The sequence below is a fragment of the Micromesistius poutassou genome (genome assembly GCF_964030765.1).
Source record: "Micromesistius poutassou genome assembly, chromosome: 11".
NCBI lineage: Eukaryota > Metazoa > Chordata > Actinopteri > Gadiformes > Gadidae > Micromesistius > Micromesistius poutassou.
Window position 1 is genome coordinate 19,244,465 of NC_140281.1, and position 19,547 is coordinate 19,264,011.

The 19,547-nt window shown below is 48.6% G+C and overlaps 1 protein-coding gene across 2 annotated transcripts in view; it reads left to right on the forward strand.

The window, feature by feature from the left end:
* ncoa2 (nuclear receptor coactivator 2) overlaps positions 1 to 19,547 on the forward strand; it is a 44,710-nt gene that overhangs the window by 12,060 nt on the left and 13,103 nt on the right. The window contains exons 2-4 of one of the 2 annotated variants that reach the window (XM_084475386.1): positions 5,485 to 5,567; positions 16,235 to 16,342; positions 19,301 to 19,473. In XM_084475386.1, coding sequence (XP_084331512.1) covers positions 16,254 to 16,342; positions 19,301 to 19,473 — 262 coding nt within the window. In that variant the 5' untranslated portion in view covers positions 5,485 to 5,567; positions 16,235 to 16,253. The remainder of the gene's footprint in view (positions 1 to 5,484; positions 5,568 to 16,234; positions 16,343 to 19,300; positions 19,474 to 19,547) is intronic. The other variant, XM_084475387.1, reaches the window with a different exon arrangement.

The following is a 19,547-nucleotide window of genomic DNA, read 5'->3' on the forward strand; positions in this document are numbered from 1 at the left end:
GGTATCTATTAATCATATTAAAAATGATTGAACATTCAGTTTCCCTGATGACCCAGGCAGGCTACCAACAAATGCGTTCTGGAATGTGGCCAGTGACACATTTGCAGTGATCGAACCAGGACTGACGTTAACAATGTGTTCATATGCCTCCCAATACCCTGTTGGGTCATTATCCAATTTTTTATTGAGTAGGTTGGATGCATTTGTCCTGGTAGCTGTCTTGTTGTGATTGGATCCCTCGAGTAGGATCTTAATGACTGGTCTGAACAGGGCCTGGGATGGTAGAGGAGAAAGTATTTTGCAAACAAGTTACAACCCTGTCCAAAAACATTCAAAGAACGGTTATGTTGAGACCAGCAGCCCTGCCAAAGCTGTCTGTCTCTTCCCTGGGCAGAAAAATCCAATCATTGGCTTGAATATACTGAGGGTCGCCTGATGCATGAGGCCAACGGAGAAAAAAAAGACATCCTTGGGTTATTGCCAGAAATCGATCATCCCCAGTAATTGGAGTATGTTCAAGACTGACGTGCAGACGTTATTTTTTGATAAATTCTCAAAACGTCCTTCATTTGAGCTTGGGTACCGGCGCCGTACAGCATGGAAACGCGACTAACTAAGGGGAATAAATAATAACTTCCAGTGTCTTCTGACTCCCAATATTGCTCAGTAAAGGTTATTGACGTGTACATCAAGGGTTTTTTTTTTACCTGCTCCTGGCTTGTCACCCTGCTCCGGTGAGGGGGGGAGGTCTCTGCATCGCTTTGCTCTTTGCTCTGTCTACTCCAATTATGTGTTCCAGCCTCAGTGGTGCAGCCAGAGAGCTCCTAATCAGGTAATGCAGGGGCTGACTTGTGCCACAGACTGTCACCATGGAGCCTGCACACCGGCTCACTGAATTGAAAGCCAGAATCAAAACGTTAAAGTGTTCTATGGCCCTCCTGTCACAACCATTCATCACACACCTAAACCTCAGTTGGTGCAAGTGTTGTTTTGGCCATGAAGTCGCCATGTACAGCACATCTTTATCAGCTCCTCGAGTATTCTCCCTGTTATAGTAACGGGCAGTGGCTATTTGATCAGCAGCTGTAGTGCACGTTGAATCGATCCATAATACCACAATGAATTAATATAAACAATCGTGAGTTAGCATTTTGTCCCTGGATAGAACGTGAATGAATGGTAGTCGTATATTCCAAAATTGCATTAAAGTAAATGTGTACGGTAATTATAACTTTAGGGTTTTTACTTTAATTAGTGCATCGGCCAATGTTAACTGAGGTTAACCTGAAAGTGGCTTTCTCATTTCCTCGCACAGATTTTCTGTAAAATGTTCTGGTGGTTCCAGAGCATTTCACAAGAAGTTGGCGATCTGTCATCTAAAACGAGGACCGTCCGAGGACGGTTGCCAGGCAGGTAATTGTGTGACACGGGACACCTCACATGTGTAATTGTTTCAGGGCTCCCAAGATGGAACAAGGCCTATCGATTTTTATTGGTTAAAAGCAAGCTGTCAGCCAAGTGTTGGTGTGACCCCGGCTCGGCGCAGAAACACAGCCGCTGTGTTGTCATGAGGTCTGACCTCAGCCTTGATACTTATTGAATTCAGAGGGTCATTAGTGGGCCATTCAGAAGGCAGTCGACAAGGCATCCATTGGTGTTTAGCCCTCCTGTGACCTTGCCATTATAGTCAATTTCTACCACATGAAACATCCACCACGGGCCTTTTTCCCCCCTTTCCCTTCCCTCTCCTCGTCCCTGTTCTCTGGCCCATTAGCCGCCCGGCTCGTTAGCGTCGTTAGCCGAGCTCGAGTGACGAAAGCTCTTCGCGAAGGGGGTCCGTCACGAGCTCCATGAGAAAGTCTGGGATTACGGCCGATCCCCAGGTCCCCGGCCCTCGGGAGCCCCCCCCACCCCCTCCCCCCCCCCCCCCTCTGCTCAGCGACCCCGAGCACGTCTCCGCTGAACACTGCTGACGGGGGACAAGCCAGTTGTCTGGAGCCAGAACCTCCTGAAAGAAACCCTCCCCAAGAGGGGAATGACCACACACACACGGACAGAAAATCCCACAACGGGTCTCACAAAGCGCTGCTTAAGAGCTTCCAGGGTATGCGTTCACCCCTCAGCTGTTTGATGTCGCCGCCTGTTTGGGGGTATTTGGGGTGAGTCCCTAGCAGCAGGCCCTCACACGGTGGCTTGGGTTCACGCTCCTCCTGGAGCCAGAATGAAACCAACAATCAGGGTTTACCCGCCGCTGCAACAGTTTAACTGCATCCAATCAGTTCAGTGAGTGAACGAACTCCTGCCCCGCCAGTCAGTGAACTAAACACCAGTGAACTAAACGCGGTGGGGGATTGTGTGAGTGTATTAGGTGATGAGCTATAGGCCACTTGAGATCCTTTACGTTGCGGCTGTGAAGTTGCATACAGTAGTGGCCGTCATCTATCTGTAGGCCTGGGCGATATGAAATATTGATCATTTTAATGACCTAAAAAGACTAGGAGTTATACCATGCTGGATTAAAATATGTCTGTTTAACACTTAATATGACCTTCCACTGTTCTTCATTGATAAATACTCCAATATTGATACAACAATGAAAAACACTCAACTATTGTAAAATAAGTATGGAACTGTGTTTGTGTAACAAACCCAGCTGCTGGGGGGGTGGGGAAAGAGATGTTTGACTAAACATATTTTTCTTAACTTGATATCTGAGGTTGCGGTTGCTAAATGTACATAGGTCAATGTAGTTCATGTTAACGCGTTATTAGCGCGCCGGACCGTCCAGTCTTGTTAAATGGCTGAACTCGGTGGGAGAGTCTCGGCAGCTGCCCTGGCAGGGCTCTCTGGGCTGCCTGTGTGCGGTTGTTTGAACTACACCAATGTGTTACTTAACACTCTTGTGCCTGAGCCAATTAGAATAGCCCTTAAAGGCCAGGGAGCTTTTAAAGGGAAGTCGAGGCCCCGCCCCCTTCCTGCGGAGCCTGCTGCTGCTGCAACAGCAGCCCTCCTGCCAGTGTGGGTGCTGCACACGCGTGCACACCGCGTGGGTGTGCACGCACAAACGCACAATTCTAGAGTAACGCGACACCCCGGCGCTCGTCTCGCTTGCCTTCTAATTTTTTTTGCCACCGATCAATTAAGGTCAGGAAGGCTTCTGACGAGGTTCAGCCTCTGACTCATGTGAGGAAACCCAGTGTGGCCTGAGACACACACACACACACACACACACACACACACACACACACACACACACACACACACACACACACACACACACACACACACACACACACACACACACACACACACACACACACACACACACACACACACGGTCACCGGCGGAGACGTCTTCAGAGTGGAGGCTGTGCAGAGCTTCCCCACATGGCTAATGCAAAACAAACACACTGGAGAGGGGGGAGGATCGCACGCACATCCTCACCATTTCCTGGATCCAGAGAACCCATGAGCAATGGGGCATGGTAGTAGTACTACGGTTGTCGTCTTCATGTTGTTGTTGTCTTTGATGCAATGTTTGTTTGGGTTCGGTTGTTTTCTGCTTCTGCTTCAGTCATTTGTCAACCTGGTGGTGATTCAGCATATTCAACAACAAATGCTTTGTCATTGTTTGTTTTTTCGGTGTGTGTGTGTGTGTGTGTGTGTGTGGGATTATCAAATGAACCTCAACGTGTGAAAAAAAGCACAAATCCAGGCGATTGTATAACCTCTGGTTATACTGACTCACTCCAGTGATCAGCCAATCAGGGAGGGCGGGGGCCAGGGCTGACATGGCCAACACGTGACGGAGCACTAATGCTTTGAGGAAATTCCTCCAGAGGATGAGAACCCAAGAGCGGGGCGGGGCTAGGGGGAGGTGGGGGAGGGGCTAGGGGGACGTGGGGGAGGCGCTGAGTGCTAAGCGTACACGGAGGTGCGGAAGGAAGGTGTAGCTGAGAAATGCAGGGATTATGAAATTGCACTTTATTGCAAATGGCAGCCACTGAGCTAGCACGCTTTAATGGCTCCGTGGCTTCGTCTCACGCTTCTCCTGAGTGGCATTTTTTCACTTTCCCGGGGATGCTGGGCCTGGCTATAGCCTCCCTACTCCTAGCCTAGTCTCCAGCTAGTCTTTGCCGCGGTGACAGTGGGACAAAGGACTGGCTGTCTCGTTTCTCTGTTGTGGAGTACATACGTCGTGTGCGCTCCAACGCTGCCCCCTCACCTTTTCCCCGGGGGTCCCTTGAGCTGTATTCCTGCAGAGCGTTCATCAGCGTTCCCCCCCCACCCCCCTTCAGCTGCTTGGGCTCATGACATCACAGTGTCACATTCCTCCAGCACCCGAATCCAGAGCAGAGAAATCCCCAAAGTGCGTCTGTTTGGGGGTAGTTTTGAGGGGGGGTGGGGTGTCTCTCCGTGACCAGCCTGCTCCTCTTTCACGCAGCTGCTTTTTTTCCAACCTGGAAAACTAAAAATGGAGGCATGTAGAGCCAAAGCTTTTCTGTCAAAGCTGTCAACGTTTCTTTTTCCTTTTTAACCGTGTCCTTATGGGGGGTCTATGCGATGCGTTGTCTAATTATCTGAACCAGAATATGATTTTTAATTTGAAATCCCTGTTTTTTTCCCCCGACCAATTAATTGCTTGTCATGATTGTCCCCTCGCTGTAATCAGGACGTGAGGCCTCTGAGGAGTCCGGATTCACCCTGCACTCCTCCTCCTCCTCCTCCTCCTCCTCCTCCTCCTCCTCCTCCTCCTCCTCCTCCTCCTCCTCCTCCTCCTTGCCACCCCCAGACCGAGCCCTCATATAGGCTCTGCGTGTGAACAGCGTAAGCGGGCGCAATCCAAAAATGAGGTGCTCATCGCACTGCGATTTCTCGTGTCATTTCTTTGGTTGGTTGGTGTGCTGATTTCGTCGTGTGCAAAGGCATTGACGACAGCATATCTTTGGTTAGCGCCTCGCACTGTCAGTCAGGTGAAAGGGGACACAGGTCTATGCACTAGATCGGAGAACATTAGATCGTTGCCTGAGCTTCAGTTCAGGGCTTTGCTTGTGCAAGGGTAGCAGACGGTAACGTCAAGGGAATGTACACACTTTGCATTTCAGAATAGGACAGAAACCGGTTACATGTGCTTCTTATTATTCAGCAAGCTGTCATAGAACAGCGATGTTTCCATATCACATGTGGCTTTTTATTAAACGGCAGAGTGATATACCACAGTTTACAAAACACATGTTTGGAATTATGATTCAAGACATGCCCTTCCTCAGTCACAGAACACAGAACTAACCAGAAGGGACGACCTTACAGTTTAGACAGCACAGACACACTTGTAAACTAGATTCAAGAACACCACAGGCACTGCTGTTTATTTGCCTTTTGTTCCATTTCGTTCCGCTCCCTTTCCTCCTACCTGTGAGCTGGTCTCGGCCTAACTGCTGGCCGCGTGTCTTCTTCTCTCTTTCCCCCATTGTTGTCGACCAGGGAGCAGCGGAGGATGCACACAGATTTCCCAGCATTGCCGTCCTGCAGCAATGCCCTGAGGGACTTTATGGACTGAAGCCAAGGTGAGACTTGCATGCAGTGCCAGCACTCCCTCCCTTCCCCCCCACCCCCTTGCGCAAGCGCCGCCACCACCACCACCACAACAACAACTTCCACCATGCCCCAACAACAACATCCAGCATGGGGCATGTCCCACTAAGCCAGGGAGACGTGTACACACACACACACACACACACACACACACACACACACACACACACACACACACACACACACACACACACACACACACACACACACACACACACACACACACACACACACACACACACACACACACACACACACACACACACACACACACACACACACACACACACACACACACACACACACACACACAGAGAGAGAGAGCGAGAGCAACGCAGGCCTCCCCAGTGTTCCAGAAAACGGTAGCCAACACAGGCTAACAGCTGGATGGTTGAGAATCCCAAATTGAAGGTTTTCTCTATATTGACCTAGATGAGCTCTGCTAATTATTCTTGTAATGTGGCCCCACATTCCCTCGTGGAATTAGGCAATGTTAACTCAACAATTTAACTTAACAATCTCACAATAACAGTCGGATTGGATGAGGTACGTCACAACACGAGTCAATTGCAAATAACTAGGTGTTATTTGTTTATTCTCGTATGCCTTTTCTCATTTAATGTGCTTGATCAGCCCCCGGTTTCCTTTTATTTTCCCGTTTGAATCTGGTTCAGTGTCTGTACAGGCACGTCAGGTTTAAAGTGCAGGCTCCGTGGAGTAACCCCCGTCCACCGCTGTCAACACTCGACAACACTTTGTTTGGATGCAACATCCCTTCTCCCCCCTGTCAACTTGACATTTGTTTCCAGCCTTTTCGTTTTATCCATCTGATATTGGCCAACATTCTTCCACTTTTCTGTTTTGGGGATTTCGTTTTTTTTTTGCGATGGTCCCGGCCTGAAAGGGTCAGCCCTTTTGATTGTGAGGTTTAAACCACGTGTTTTGATTTTTGCTAATCATTCCCATCCGGTAGAAGCCTGTCCGAATGAAAACCCTCCCCACAGTCCCCGTTTGACACGTGCAGGCGACCCTCTCCACTGGGCTGTCTGGAGCACATCCATCCTGGTTGTGGATGAGCTCTCCCCGTGTACCTGACATTAATATAATGGAACACATATTTAATCAGACAGAAGGTATTTATCTAAATGCGTCGACGGCCCGCTTCTCCACATAGTGTCTCCCCAGCGGCACCGTGTCTGGCAGACAAACGGGTGGCTGGATTGATGTGGAGAGCCGCTTATTTATACCAGTTAATAAAATTCCCTGCTCCTTGACTCTCCTTGTTCTCTCCCCCTCTCTCTCTTGCTGTGTGTCGGTGTCTCTGTGTGTGTTTCTCTCTCTCTCTCTCTCTCTCTCTCTCTCTCTCTCTCTCTCTCTCTCTCTCTCTCTCTCTCTCTCTCTCTCTCTCTCTCTCTCTCTCTCTCTCTCTCTCTCTCTCTCTCTCTCTCTCTCTCTCTCTTCCCCTCGTCTGTGTGTCTGTGACTCTCTCTGTCTCCCTTTGAGGGGTGCTGTGTGCACCTCTCCTCCCACCGCCAACCTTGCCTTCCTTTGCCCTTAATGTGTTCATGATGCGGACATGCCCCTGTCCTCCACTGCTTCCTGCAGCACGCTGAACCCCACTGCCAGTGTTAAAGATTCATGAGCGTGATCAGCTTTCTGTAAATGCGCTGGGGAGGCTGGGGGTGGGGGTGGTGATGATGGGTGGTGGTTGTGGGTGGGGGAGGTCCTCTCGGTTTGCAATCGGGCACTTTAAAGCCATTACCTTGCAGTGATTCTAGACGGACAGGGCGGATGCAACGGAGATGCAGTAAAGTGTGAAGTGGTACACCTGCCTGGTTGGAGGTGTACAGGTGAGGGGGGGGCAGTGGGGGAGTAAATACCAGCAGGTTGTTGTTGTTGTTGTTGTTGTTGGAGCCTGCTCCACTCTCCAACCACTCGGTGTCACTCGCCCGCCCTCTCTCCCCCCCCCTCCCTCTCCGTTCCTCTTAATCCGAGCTGACATGACACTCCAGTCCGCTATAGAAACATCTGGAATCATGTTTTTAGTGTGTCCAGGGAGCAATTCCATACACCCCCGCCCACCTTCTGCATAAATTAGAATAACATCTTTCACAAATGAATGTGTTTTTAATTGCACACATGTTTTATGCATACTTTGCGAAAGGCTCCATACTAGGGAACTTTTTAACGGCTTTATTAAATGGTGTTTCTGATGACATGACAACAATAAATGGGCATAGTAGCTTTTATACACCAGGACCCTGCCACCAATGGGAACTAATTGCCACGTTGTCGTGTATTTTCTTCCTCCCACTGTTAATTATACATCGCATGATATCACAATATTTTTTAGGACTGTCGTTTTGCTAAGTAAGACGTGGCGTTGTCTTTTTGCTCCTGGCGCACGTCTCTCACCCACACAAGCTGTGAAAAACAGAAGTGCATCTCCAGACCTCAAGGTCTGTTTAGCTTCTATCTATAGTCCTCGGTGCAATCCCCCGATCACCACAATATTATAATCGTGTGTGTGTGTGTGTGTGTGTGTGTGTGTGTGTGTGTGTGTGTGTGTGTGTGTGTGTGTGTGTGTGTGTGTGTGTGTGTGTGTGTGTGTGTGTGTGTGTGTGTGTGTGTGTGTGTGTGTGTGTGTGTGTGTGTGTGTGTGGTGTAACCATACACTCATTTGTACCAATTTTTTTCGGTACAGGTCTAACGGTTCGATGCGCGTTTCATTTCGGTACGTACCGAAATGAAAATGCCTAACACATTTGTGTTAGGCATTTGTTTGATACAATTGAATAAATCAAATCAAAATCCAATTGTTTAATCAAAATAAAATAAAAACTGCTGTACCGAAAAACATCCCGAACCGTGACTTAAAAACCGAGGTACGTACCGAATCGTGACTTTAGTGTATCGTGTGTGTGTGTGTGTGTCTTTCCCCATCGTTTCTTTGTGGTTCCCATCCTCCTAGTCCATCGGTCAGACCCGGTATCCTGTTCTGCCAGTGGGGGGGGTATTCAGTCCTCCTCCACACCTGGCTTCTCCTCATCGTAGCGGAAACACATTCAGCGAGTCTCCTGCAGAAAACCAAATCCCCCTTTGATGCAAAATGCAGCCTTTTTAATGCACAGTCATGAACGGCGGCCAGCGGCCCTACAGCACAGGGTGTGTCCACGGGACTGAAGCCCCTCAAGCATGCATGACTACAGGAAACGCACAGTGGCATGTACGCACACAGACACACACGCACACACACCTGGTGGCTTTAAATCAAGTATCACTGTTATTGGACAGTATCAGGGAACCACGGAGATATCGATCGGATGAGGCCGACACTTCTACAAAACACAAAAGCACGCGATGCTGTGCGACTGGCCACACACACACACACACACACACACACACACACACACACACACACACACACACACACACACACACACACACACACACACACACACACACACACACACACACACACACACACACACACACACCCTTTGGCGTACAGTTTGTGTGGCCAGGGTCTGGGGATTAGGTGGTTGATTGGTTATTTAGTTGACTTGTATTTCATAGAGAAGGAGTGGAACGGGTGATTCATGTTCCAGCACTGCTCTTCAATACCCTCCCCTATGGCATGGAGAACATTACCAGTCTGTATTTATTTTGTGTGGGATGGAGCCGTTTAAGCATGAATAGAGTAAGCAGGGTATTTGTCAAGGCTTTTTAAGGATGCATTTGGTGGACTTTGATCCAGGCTATAGTATGAAATTCATGAATATATAAATACCGTTGATTTAACATGAACATAATCGCATAAGCTGCCAGTGTTGCTGTACTGGCATGCTGCGCAGCAGGCTATGCAGAATTAATGGGGCTCATTATTAATATTATTTGAACAACATCACCACCATGTGTATCCCGAATGATATAATGCATTTTGTCTAGAGAAAGGGCTCTGGAGAAGTGATGCTCATACTTGGTGCTGGTCTGATGATCTGCTCCACATAACAAAATATTTTAAAGGTTATGGACATCATTTGCATATACACAAAAGGAAAACGGAAAACGGTGTTGTTTTTTCAGTGCTAAATAAATATTTTTATACTTTTAATAATTGTAATTGATTTATTCTTTGAATTGCAGTGCCTTGATTTTAATGAGGTTAGTACACAGTCATAGCTATAAATGCAATGGTAGGCCTACTAATAATTGGCATAATAATTAATTTCGGTGTTTCGGTTTTCGGCCTTGGTTTCCTCATTTTCGGTTTTCGGTTTTGGCGAAGAATTTTCATTTCGGTGCATCCCTAATAAATAAATAAATAAATTGGAATTGGACATGTTTGTTTGTATATATATATACATATACATACACACACAAACAAACATGTCCAATTAGTGATGCATCAATATCATGTGAAAACCCTTGCAGGCTCTCAACCCTGCATGACGACCGGCTCAGATAGAGCTCAGCTCCACAGAGGGGACTCTAACCTAGCCTGGACATAGTCTCCTAATGCAGTGGACGTACACGGGTCATACCGGGCTGACGTACCGCTTGTACTGAGGAGGAGAGAGTGAGTGAGCGGGGGTAAAGCCTGCGTACTTACGGCACGATCCCTTGTTGTCTTTGCATTCCTCCGCGGCCAGACTGTATGGCTCCTGCTCCTGCTTGGAGAACCTGCTCCTCTGTCACCTAAGATACCAGCGCACGCACAGCCACACACTCACACACACACACACACACACCAATACACAGACGTGCACGCACACATACAAACACACACCATCACCTCCCTTCAACTGCTGCCGAAAAAGGACTCTCAAAGTCAATAGATTTTTTTTTTTGTGTGTCAACTTGTCGATCCCTTGAAGTCGGTTCCGGTGAGTAGCTATGGCTCTGATTTTTGAAGAGGGGGGGGGTAGGGGTTGTGACTGCCCCTGTCGCCGTCGGTTACCGACAAAGTCAAAACAATTACAGAAATATGCCGGGGAGACACGCCCGCCATGACACACGCAAAGACACACGTGTGGCCTCGCAATGCTCCATTGGAGTCAGTCGTCTGGTATTTGCTTAAATGGCACCGTGGGAGAAAAAGCACGCACGCTAGAGGTACCTGGAGGTACCTCCAACGTAGAGCTGTAGCGTTCTGCTCTGACCGGATGTTGACACCGGAACGCGGAACACCAGCGACCCGCATTCAGCCCCGCTGACGCAGGGGCCTGTACACTGTCACAGCACGGCGGCACCCTGACGCACGCGCTGGGCCCACGGAGATCAGACTAGAACCAAGACCAGAGGTGGCAAGTTCTCTCTGTGTGTGTGTGTGTGTGTGTGTGTGTGTGTGTGTGTGTGTGTGTGTGTGTGTGTGTGTGTGTGTGTGTGTGTGTGTGTGTGTGTGTGTGTGTGTGTGTGTGTGTGTGTGTTTATGTTGCAATATGTAATAGAGGGGAAAAAGACAGAATAGAGGTGTTAACCGCCCTAATGAAAGCAGACACCTGAGTTCATAACTGGGGGTGGGGGGATAGTTTAACAACTGTATGAAACCCAAGAGGCTGCTCCAGTTACTAAGAGTAGCCCCCTCATCTCACATCCTCCGCCTGGCTGCCAGTACGATTTATGGCTTTCTTCTTGGGCCTGGGCAAGTGTGTGTGTGTGTGTGTGTGTGTGTGTGTGTGTGTGTGTGTGTGTGTGTGTGTGTGTGTGTGTGTGTGTGTGTGTGTGTGTGTGTGTGTGTGTGTGTGTGTGTGTGTGTGTGTGTGTGTGTGTGTGTGTGTGTACGCTCATGAATTGAAATCCCTGGTGTCCTCGCATTTCATTAAGTACTATGAGAACATCTGCCCTTAAAATTATCGATATCTCAGGAGTGTGTGACAAAGAAAGGCTTTCCATTGCTAACCTCTGTCTCGAATAACCATCACAATGAGCCTCACTTGGACTGTTTTGGAAAGGTATTCTCCATGAGCACCCTGTGACCTATTTATAGATAAATGTGACCATCTGACCTATACAACATGCCTATTTCCCAGGCCTGTTTACGTTTTTGTATTGTTTCCTCCCGTGCAAAGTGATGGGTGACTGCTACCAGTGTTGGCCGCCGTGCTCTGCCTGGAGTGTACAGCATTTGCGTGTGACATATACTTATCCCCGCTTCTTTCTGCAGACCTTTTGGCCTGCTTTCATAACGCCTGCTAACAATATGTCAGCACTGCACCTCAGCTAGGGGTGTAAATCTGAGTCTTCATGATGATTCGATACAATATCGATTTCTAAAGCCAACGATTTGATTATTTTCAATACTTCAGAATCCCCCACGATACGATTTGATACTCAATATTTTTTACATATTATATCTATCTACCTTTTATTGAGAATACAGAAACACTATATATATATATATATATATATATATATATATATATATATATATATATATATATATATATATATATATATATATATATATATATATATATATATATTACACTTTAGTGCTTACTGTTCAGGTCTAGTATGGCAATTAACCTATTCACTGTAAAAAAAAAAATAATTCTCTCTATATATATATATATTATATATATATTTTATTTATTTTTTTAATCGATTAATTGCGGACGAATCGATGCATTGAATTGTTGGCTGTATAATCGATTAATCAATGCAAATCAATTTAAAATTTACACCCCTAATCCCAACACTGTCTCACAACCTCCCTGGTCCTCTATGCTAACGTGGTTACACACGCGCACATGTTTTCGGTTACTCGTTACTCAACTGTTTCCGGTGTTTTTTGAACGCGAGGGGATCTATTCAACAGGGGGGGGGTCCTCTACCCCGGAAACCCCCTGGAGTTCTCGCGAGAGCACAATTTGAATTTGCTCAGCGAGTCACTCTGGGAACGAGCAATATACTCACTCCCCTGGCCCAGAACATTAACCAATCACATCGGTGTATCTGATATAGGCGGGCCAAAAGCGTTGCTGTTTTACCCACCAGATATGGAGTCTTATCTATCGGTTAGCTCCGCTGGTCTGGATACGTCACCCCTTGTATTCTTCTGATTGGTCGGTAGTGTTATCCAATTGCGAGCAGTGATATTTTCAAATACATGCTTGGTTCTGCCCCTCGAGTTGGGCCAGTTTCATTACTCGTTGCCAGACCCTCTCTAGATGTGGGTCTGGATTTCCAGGCTAGGAATCCTCAGCAGTGACGGGTTCTTCAGAGAACACATGAAGAAGAGGAAGAAACACACGCGTTCAGCTGAAGAGGATGCACTTACACATGGCGCCATGGATTAAAACAGAGGTTTCGTTTTCACCTTGTGCCGTACCTGTATATCACCGCGTAATCTTTTTTTCTTCTCATCCTTACAACTCAAGTTTTTGTTTTCTCTGCAACAGCAAAAAAAAAAAAAAAGCAGCGCCACCTACTCGGGCTAAAATGCACGGTCGACAGCAATACGACGGGCCCATCCATCATTATGCGACCTATGCATACGTGACGTCTACACCGGCGTAGGGGAGTGTCACCGTGACTCCAGAGCAGCGCGGGGACATCCTTGATGTGTCAGAAGGGAACATGGCCGCAAACGATGTCACCCGTGCCCTTTTGCCAGGCCAACGATGCTCAAACCTCGTCCATTAAGGCGGTCTCCTCTGCTGTCGGCCGCGGATTATGAACCCGGCGACACTGCCCCCCCGCCCCCAGGAGCAGCCATGCCAACAGTGTCTGCTACGCTAACGTAGCAGATAAGCTAACAGTATCTGAGCTAATAGCATAGATAGCGTAATAATGATTCCTAATGGATGCACTTGGGCAAATTTCAGCAGCTAAGCGAATGTTAGGGGCTAAGCAAATGGGAGTGACTTAGCTTACCGTAGCAGCTAAGCTAATGTTAGGGGCTAAGCGAATGGGAGTGACTTAGCTTACCGTAGCAGCTAAGCTAATGTTAGGGGCTAAGCGAATGGGAGTGACTTAGCTAACGGTAGCAGCTAAGCTTGCACATCGGTTAGGCTAATCGAATGGTTAAGCTTGGGTGGTTGTTTATGGCCGCTCGGTCGGTCCAGGAGGCGTCTGCCTCCAGACCCTGACCACACCCCTCTCCGCTCAGGTCTGGGTGGCGTATCGCTTCGCCGTCTAAGTCGTTGTCATTGAGACGTGTGCGGCGAGGCTCCCTGGTTCCGCCCCCCCCCCCCCCCCCCCCCAACCCGCTCAACGGGCAATGACCACGCCGTTATTGCCGTGTCAAGGAGAGACAGGCAACCAATCACGCCCAGCGCCAGAGAGAACCGCCCGCAGCCTATCAAGGGGGGGATCTCCATGGTAACTTACGCTGGAAGGCCTAGAGACAACCAATGGGGACGGAGAGTGCGGATTGCTTATGATTGTTTAATGGCCTTTTTCCTCTTCTCATTAATACGACTTGTAACCTCTGCGGTGGAGACTTGGTCGTCGTTTTAGCAGCCGGCACCACTGTACTCTCGTTTGGTGCTTTTCCATCACCACAGGGGGAGGGGCACCACGCGTAAACACACACACACACACACACACACTCACACACGCACACGCGCGCCCGTCCCTCCAGTAAACGCACTTCGTCTGCTCTCTCTCCACCAGATGTGGGTTTTTATCCCACTAATAATCCACAAACGCAAACCAGCCAACAATGCCATCTGTTGTCAAGACCCCTTCTTATATCCGTCCAAGAACGGTGGCTGGGAGTTTCCCTCCCGTCCCCACCCCCCCCTCCTTTCTCTCCTCTACCCAGTTGCCAGGCTTGGATTTCTGCCGTGCACAGCCCCGACCATTAGCTTAAAGTAGGCCAATACGGACCAACAGGGAGCCGCGCTGTTAGCACGGCCGCTAGCCCTCCGTCCGCTCCAGCCTCGCCACAGGGTTCTGCGGGGCTGCGGCGCGGCGCGGCGCTGCGCAGCCGCGCTGGGGCCGCGTAGCACTCCGCAGCCGGCTCTTATGTAACAGGCCGAGCTGCGCACACAGTGTGCTGCAGCCGTTTCCATGGTTAACGGGCCTCTGTGTGTATGTGTACCAACATGGCATGCCTCGTGAGCTCTTACTGGAAGTGTGTGTGTGTGTGTGTGTGTGTGTGTGTGTGTGTGTGTGTGTGTGTGTGTGTGTGTGTGTGTGTGTGTGTGTGTGTGTGTGTGTGTGTGTGTGTGTGTGTGTGTGTGTTCGTTCTTCTAGGGCCACATCTGTTTCGGTATCTTGTCTGTTTCTTAGTTTTGCCGGTAGCCTTGCTCACATAGATGGGTTCACCTCTCGGTCTGTCTCTGTCTCTCTCTCTGTCTGTCTCTGTCTCTCTCTCTGTCTGTCTCTCTCTCTGTCTCTCTCTGTCTCTGTCTCTCTCTCTCTCTCGCTCTCGGTCTCTCTCTCTGTCTGTGTGTACCATGCTAACCACATGGCGGGTACAGGCAACAAGCATGAATGTGCACACACTCTCCCCAGCGGCGACGGCCGCCTCCTCCTCCCTCCTTACCTGCGGTCCAGATGTGTGGACGGACTCGGCTAATGGCCTGCTGATCACAGAGACGTCGGGTTTGTCTTCAATAATTGATCGCTCGGTTGGTTTACAGCCACGGGGTCGTGTGCAGTCTAGCGGGCGGGCGGCGGAGGGGTTCGAGCGGGGGATGAAGAGACACGGAGTGTGGAGAATGTTCTGGATCTCATGAGCGCAGCGACAAAACGTCCCGTGTGTCTCTCTCCCGGGGACGGTTAGACTTTAAAGTCGTCCTTAATAAGGGCACAATGCACTTTCCTTGTCCACTGAATGGTGTTTAATCCTGCACTAAAGGGAAGCTGTGTGTGTGGGGGGTGGGTGGGTGGGTGGGTGGGGGGGGGGGGGGGGTAGGGGGGGTCACGTGCGTCTGTCACACCGTGTTATCCATCGGGTCCGTCCACTTGGACCGCACCGGCGTCCACTGAGAAGACTGAGGGATCGGTCCTGAACGGCCGTTTATTTATTTATTTATTTATTTATCTCCCTGTTATAGCTGGAGCAGTAAAAAAAAAAAAAAGGCAGCTTTGTTGGAGCCTTCCACTTCCAACAAAGCTTTCTCTTAAGGCTTGCGCAAACACGTGTTGTGTGTGCAAATCCGCTCAGCTCTGCCTGCGACTTGGCCCCGGCCGACGCTGCCATAGCGTGTGTGTGTGTGTGTGTGTGTGTGTGTGTGTGTGTGTGTGTGTGTGTGTGTGTGTGTGTGTGTGTGTGTGTGTGTGTGTGTGTGTGTGTGTGTGTGTGTGTGTGTGTGTGTGTGTGTGTGTGTGAGATCCTGCTGGCTGTCTCCGGGGGGAGAGAGCCGTGCCACCCGGGAGAGACGTGATTGAATCCGTCCCACCTCTCCACCTGCTCCACTCCCACTCACTTCACCTGGAGTGAGTGTGTAGGCTGTGCAAAGACACACACATGTTGTCAAATGAGCTGGTTGACCAACCTCACTTATGAATACAAAGAAGCTGTTTACTATAAAATCTACCCTCTCCCCTCTTTTTCTGTTCTGTGTGTTGGTGGGCCGGCGAGTTTACAGATTCAAATGAAACCGCTGTCAAACCCACTTGTTGCGGATAGCGTCTGAGCTCACCTCTTCCCTTTCTGTTTGTGCGTTTGTGTTGCTCTCCACAGGCGCTGATATGCATTGAGGATGAGTGGTGTCGGTGAAAACCCATCTGACCCGTCCAGGGCAGAGTCCCGGAAACGCAAAGAATGTTCCACAGAACTTCTGGGACCCAGGTAAGCAGAACCACCACCACCACCATCTGCTGTTACCCAACCTGAAGAACCCTCCTCTTGTTAAACGGACTGATTCTTACCCCACCAACCGGTCTTCTGCACCGCTTTAAAGATTTAGTCTTTGTGTATCGATGTGCACATCGCCGTACCTTGCCTTGGGCAGAAATTGTGCGACGGTTCATAATTTAAAAATCTATTTATCATTTAAGTAATTGATCAAGAACAAATAAGAAAGATTTGCTGATTATTGTTCCAGGTCAATTTTGAATATTTGGTTCATGGATTTTATAAATAGAATACTTTGCATTCTGGTAACTTATGATATTTACTGAATGACTCAATGATAAATCAGTAAAGTAATCATTGAGCCATAACCATTTTCTCGTTCGCGCCCAACTGCCTCTGGTTCCGGTTGGTTCCGTTTGAACAGGACAGGTCATGTTTTGTTTTTATAATGGATTGCATTAGTTATTACACAAAAGTGTTTATAACTGTCGAAAGTGAGTATGCCAGTGCTCGCTAAAGCAGGCGGATGTTCACTTCAATACGTCATTCTTTAATTCCGGTGTGTGGATATCCTACGTAAACGCACATAAAACGCAAAGTTAGAAGCAGAAACGCCACATTAAGTTTATTTTTAACCCTTCTTCAAGGTTGCCCCCTCCTCAAAACCATGTTTACTCAAATCGTCTTCATCCCAGTGTAAATAAGCCCCACAAACATGACCACAAGGTGATTTAGACCTGCTGCATGAAGGCCGGCCTTGTCTCCACCTCCCTGGGAGCCTCCAGTGCATTACTGGAGGTGCAGTAGCCCGGGCCCCTAGCCTAGGAACCAGTCCAGTCTGCCAGCTCATGTTTTATTTGCTCTGGCATTTGCATCTGGCCCCCCTCCCGCTCAGACATAGTTCCAGTGGACCAGGCCCGCGTCGGGCACATTACAAGCGTTCATCTTATACGGGGAGGGGTTAACACGATATGTATCACGACTGTATAGAGGATGCGCTCTATGTTGAGGAACAAACATAAACAACTAAGATGGCCGACGTGTGTCACACCTATCGTCACTCTGATTGTTTGAAGGTCCGTCCGATCTCGTCCAGAGGCATTTCGCTCCGCGCCCGTTCATAAAATCCCCCCTAAAATCGGAAACAAACTCAGAGGTTCCTGACGCAATTTGAGAATTAGTCCAGCGATGTCCTACCGCAATCCCTCTGGCCGTCTCTGCCGATTCGCGGGCGCTCACCCCGGTCCAACCCCCGTAACACACAGCCGACCGGGAGCTAGTAACAACAGATCTGCATAATGATCACACTAAGACGTAGGTTTATCTTTAGCGACGTGGCTCTGACATGCTTGCAAACAAGAACCCAACCGAACACTGAGGTATTAGCTCAGGAGGTAGAGCGTGTTGGCTGGTAACCGCAAGGTTGCTGGTTCGATCCCCGGCTCCTCCTAGCTGAGTGTCGTGGTGTCCCTGAGCAAGACGCCTCACCCTAATTGCTCCTGACGAGCTGGCTGATGTCGCCCTGCGTGGGTGACTCCGCCGTCGGTGTGTGAATGTGTGCATGAATGGGTGAATGTCAGTCAACACTGTAAAGCGCTTTGGATAAAAGCGCTATATAAATGAGGACCATTTACCATTTATGTTGTGGACCACGTGAAGCTGTACTGAGCCTGGCCTGAGGGCCTTCACCCTGACCGCGAGAGAGGTTTTGGCGGTGAGTCACATTCGAACAAGGAGAGGTTTTCATGTTGGTTATCAATACAGCAAGTTCCTGTTTTGTGGTTTGTGCAGCGCCATTGTCTCTGAAGCTGCAGTCGGCTGGGCTGGTGCTGTTGCAGACGTTTACTGGTGGTTGTTCTGCCGAAGAAGGCGACAACGGTTCATAATGATGCTCTGACCTGAATCGAGTTGAAAATCGAGAAATGAAAATGTTACGCTCGCGACAGACTTCCATACCCTCCTTGGAAATTATAGTGTAATACAATGAGCGAGAATTAAGTGGCTCGGAAAGGCCAGCCCAACCGGGTTCGGTGCCCACGCCTGCCTGTAGGCATCATGAGTAATATGCAGAGCCCCAGCTTCTAGAAGACAACCTTTTGGATAAAAGCATCTGCGAAATGAAAGCAATAAGGATGCATGATGCAGCCTCAAGGGCTGATTATGGTCCCACGTTGACGCAACGCAAGGGGTGTTACGGACCCCGTAACTTGTGTCCACTGCATGGGCTGTGATTGGTCTGCTCACTAGAACCCGACGCAGAACCAAAACAGGTTCACGACTGCATCGAAGCGTTGCGTGAACGTTAGGCCTGGGCGATATGGCTGAAAGACATATCACGATATAACTTGATCATATTGATCGATATCGATAACTATTGATCATTTTATTGACCTAAAAAGACTAGGAGTTACCATGCTGGATTTAAACACTTCTGTTTAACACTTAATATGACCTTCCACTGTTCTTCATTGATAAATACTCCATTGTCGATACAACAACGAAAAACACTCAAATATTGTAAATAGGGGAGCCCCGGTGGTGCACTGGGCTAAGGCGCATACCATATAGGCCTGGGTCATTTACTGCATGTCCTCCCCTCTGTCTCCCACACATTCCTCTCTATCTCTCTCTATAATAAAGCGGAAAAAATGCAAAAATAAATCTTTAAGAAAATATATATATATATTGTAAATAAGTATGGAACCGTGTTTGTGTAACAAACCCAGCTGCTAGATTCGGTGGTCCAGTCTCTTATCGATATATATTGAACATGTTTTATAGTGATATTGATCAAAAGTCTATCACGATACAATAATTTATTGTTTTATTGCCCAGGCCTAGTGAAAGTGGAACCATAATCAGCCCTTATGAGTCATGTAGAGCAGCTGACCCTCCTTTCATGGGGCTTTGTGTTGTTAAATGTCTGTCTTCCCCCTCGCTGTCTCCCCACAGCCCCAAGCGGAGCAACGAGAAGCGCAACCGAGAGCACGAGAACAAGTACATCGAGGAGCTCGCCGAGCTCATCTTCGCCAACTTCAACGACATCGACAACTTCAACGTCAAGCCCGACAAATGTGCCATCCTGAAGGAGACGGTGAAGCAGATCAGACAGATCAAGGAGCAAGGTGTGTGTGTGTGAAGTGTACTGTTGTGTGTGAGTGATGTTGTGTGTGCGGTTGTGCTTCAATGAATTGTGTGT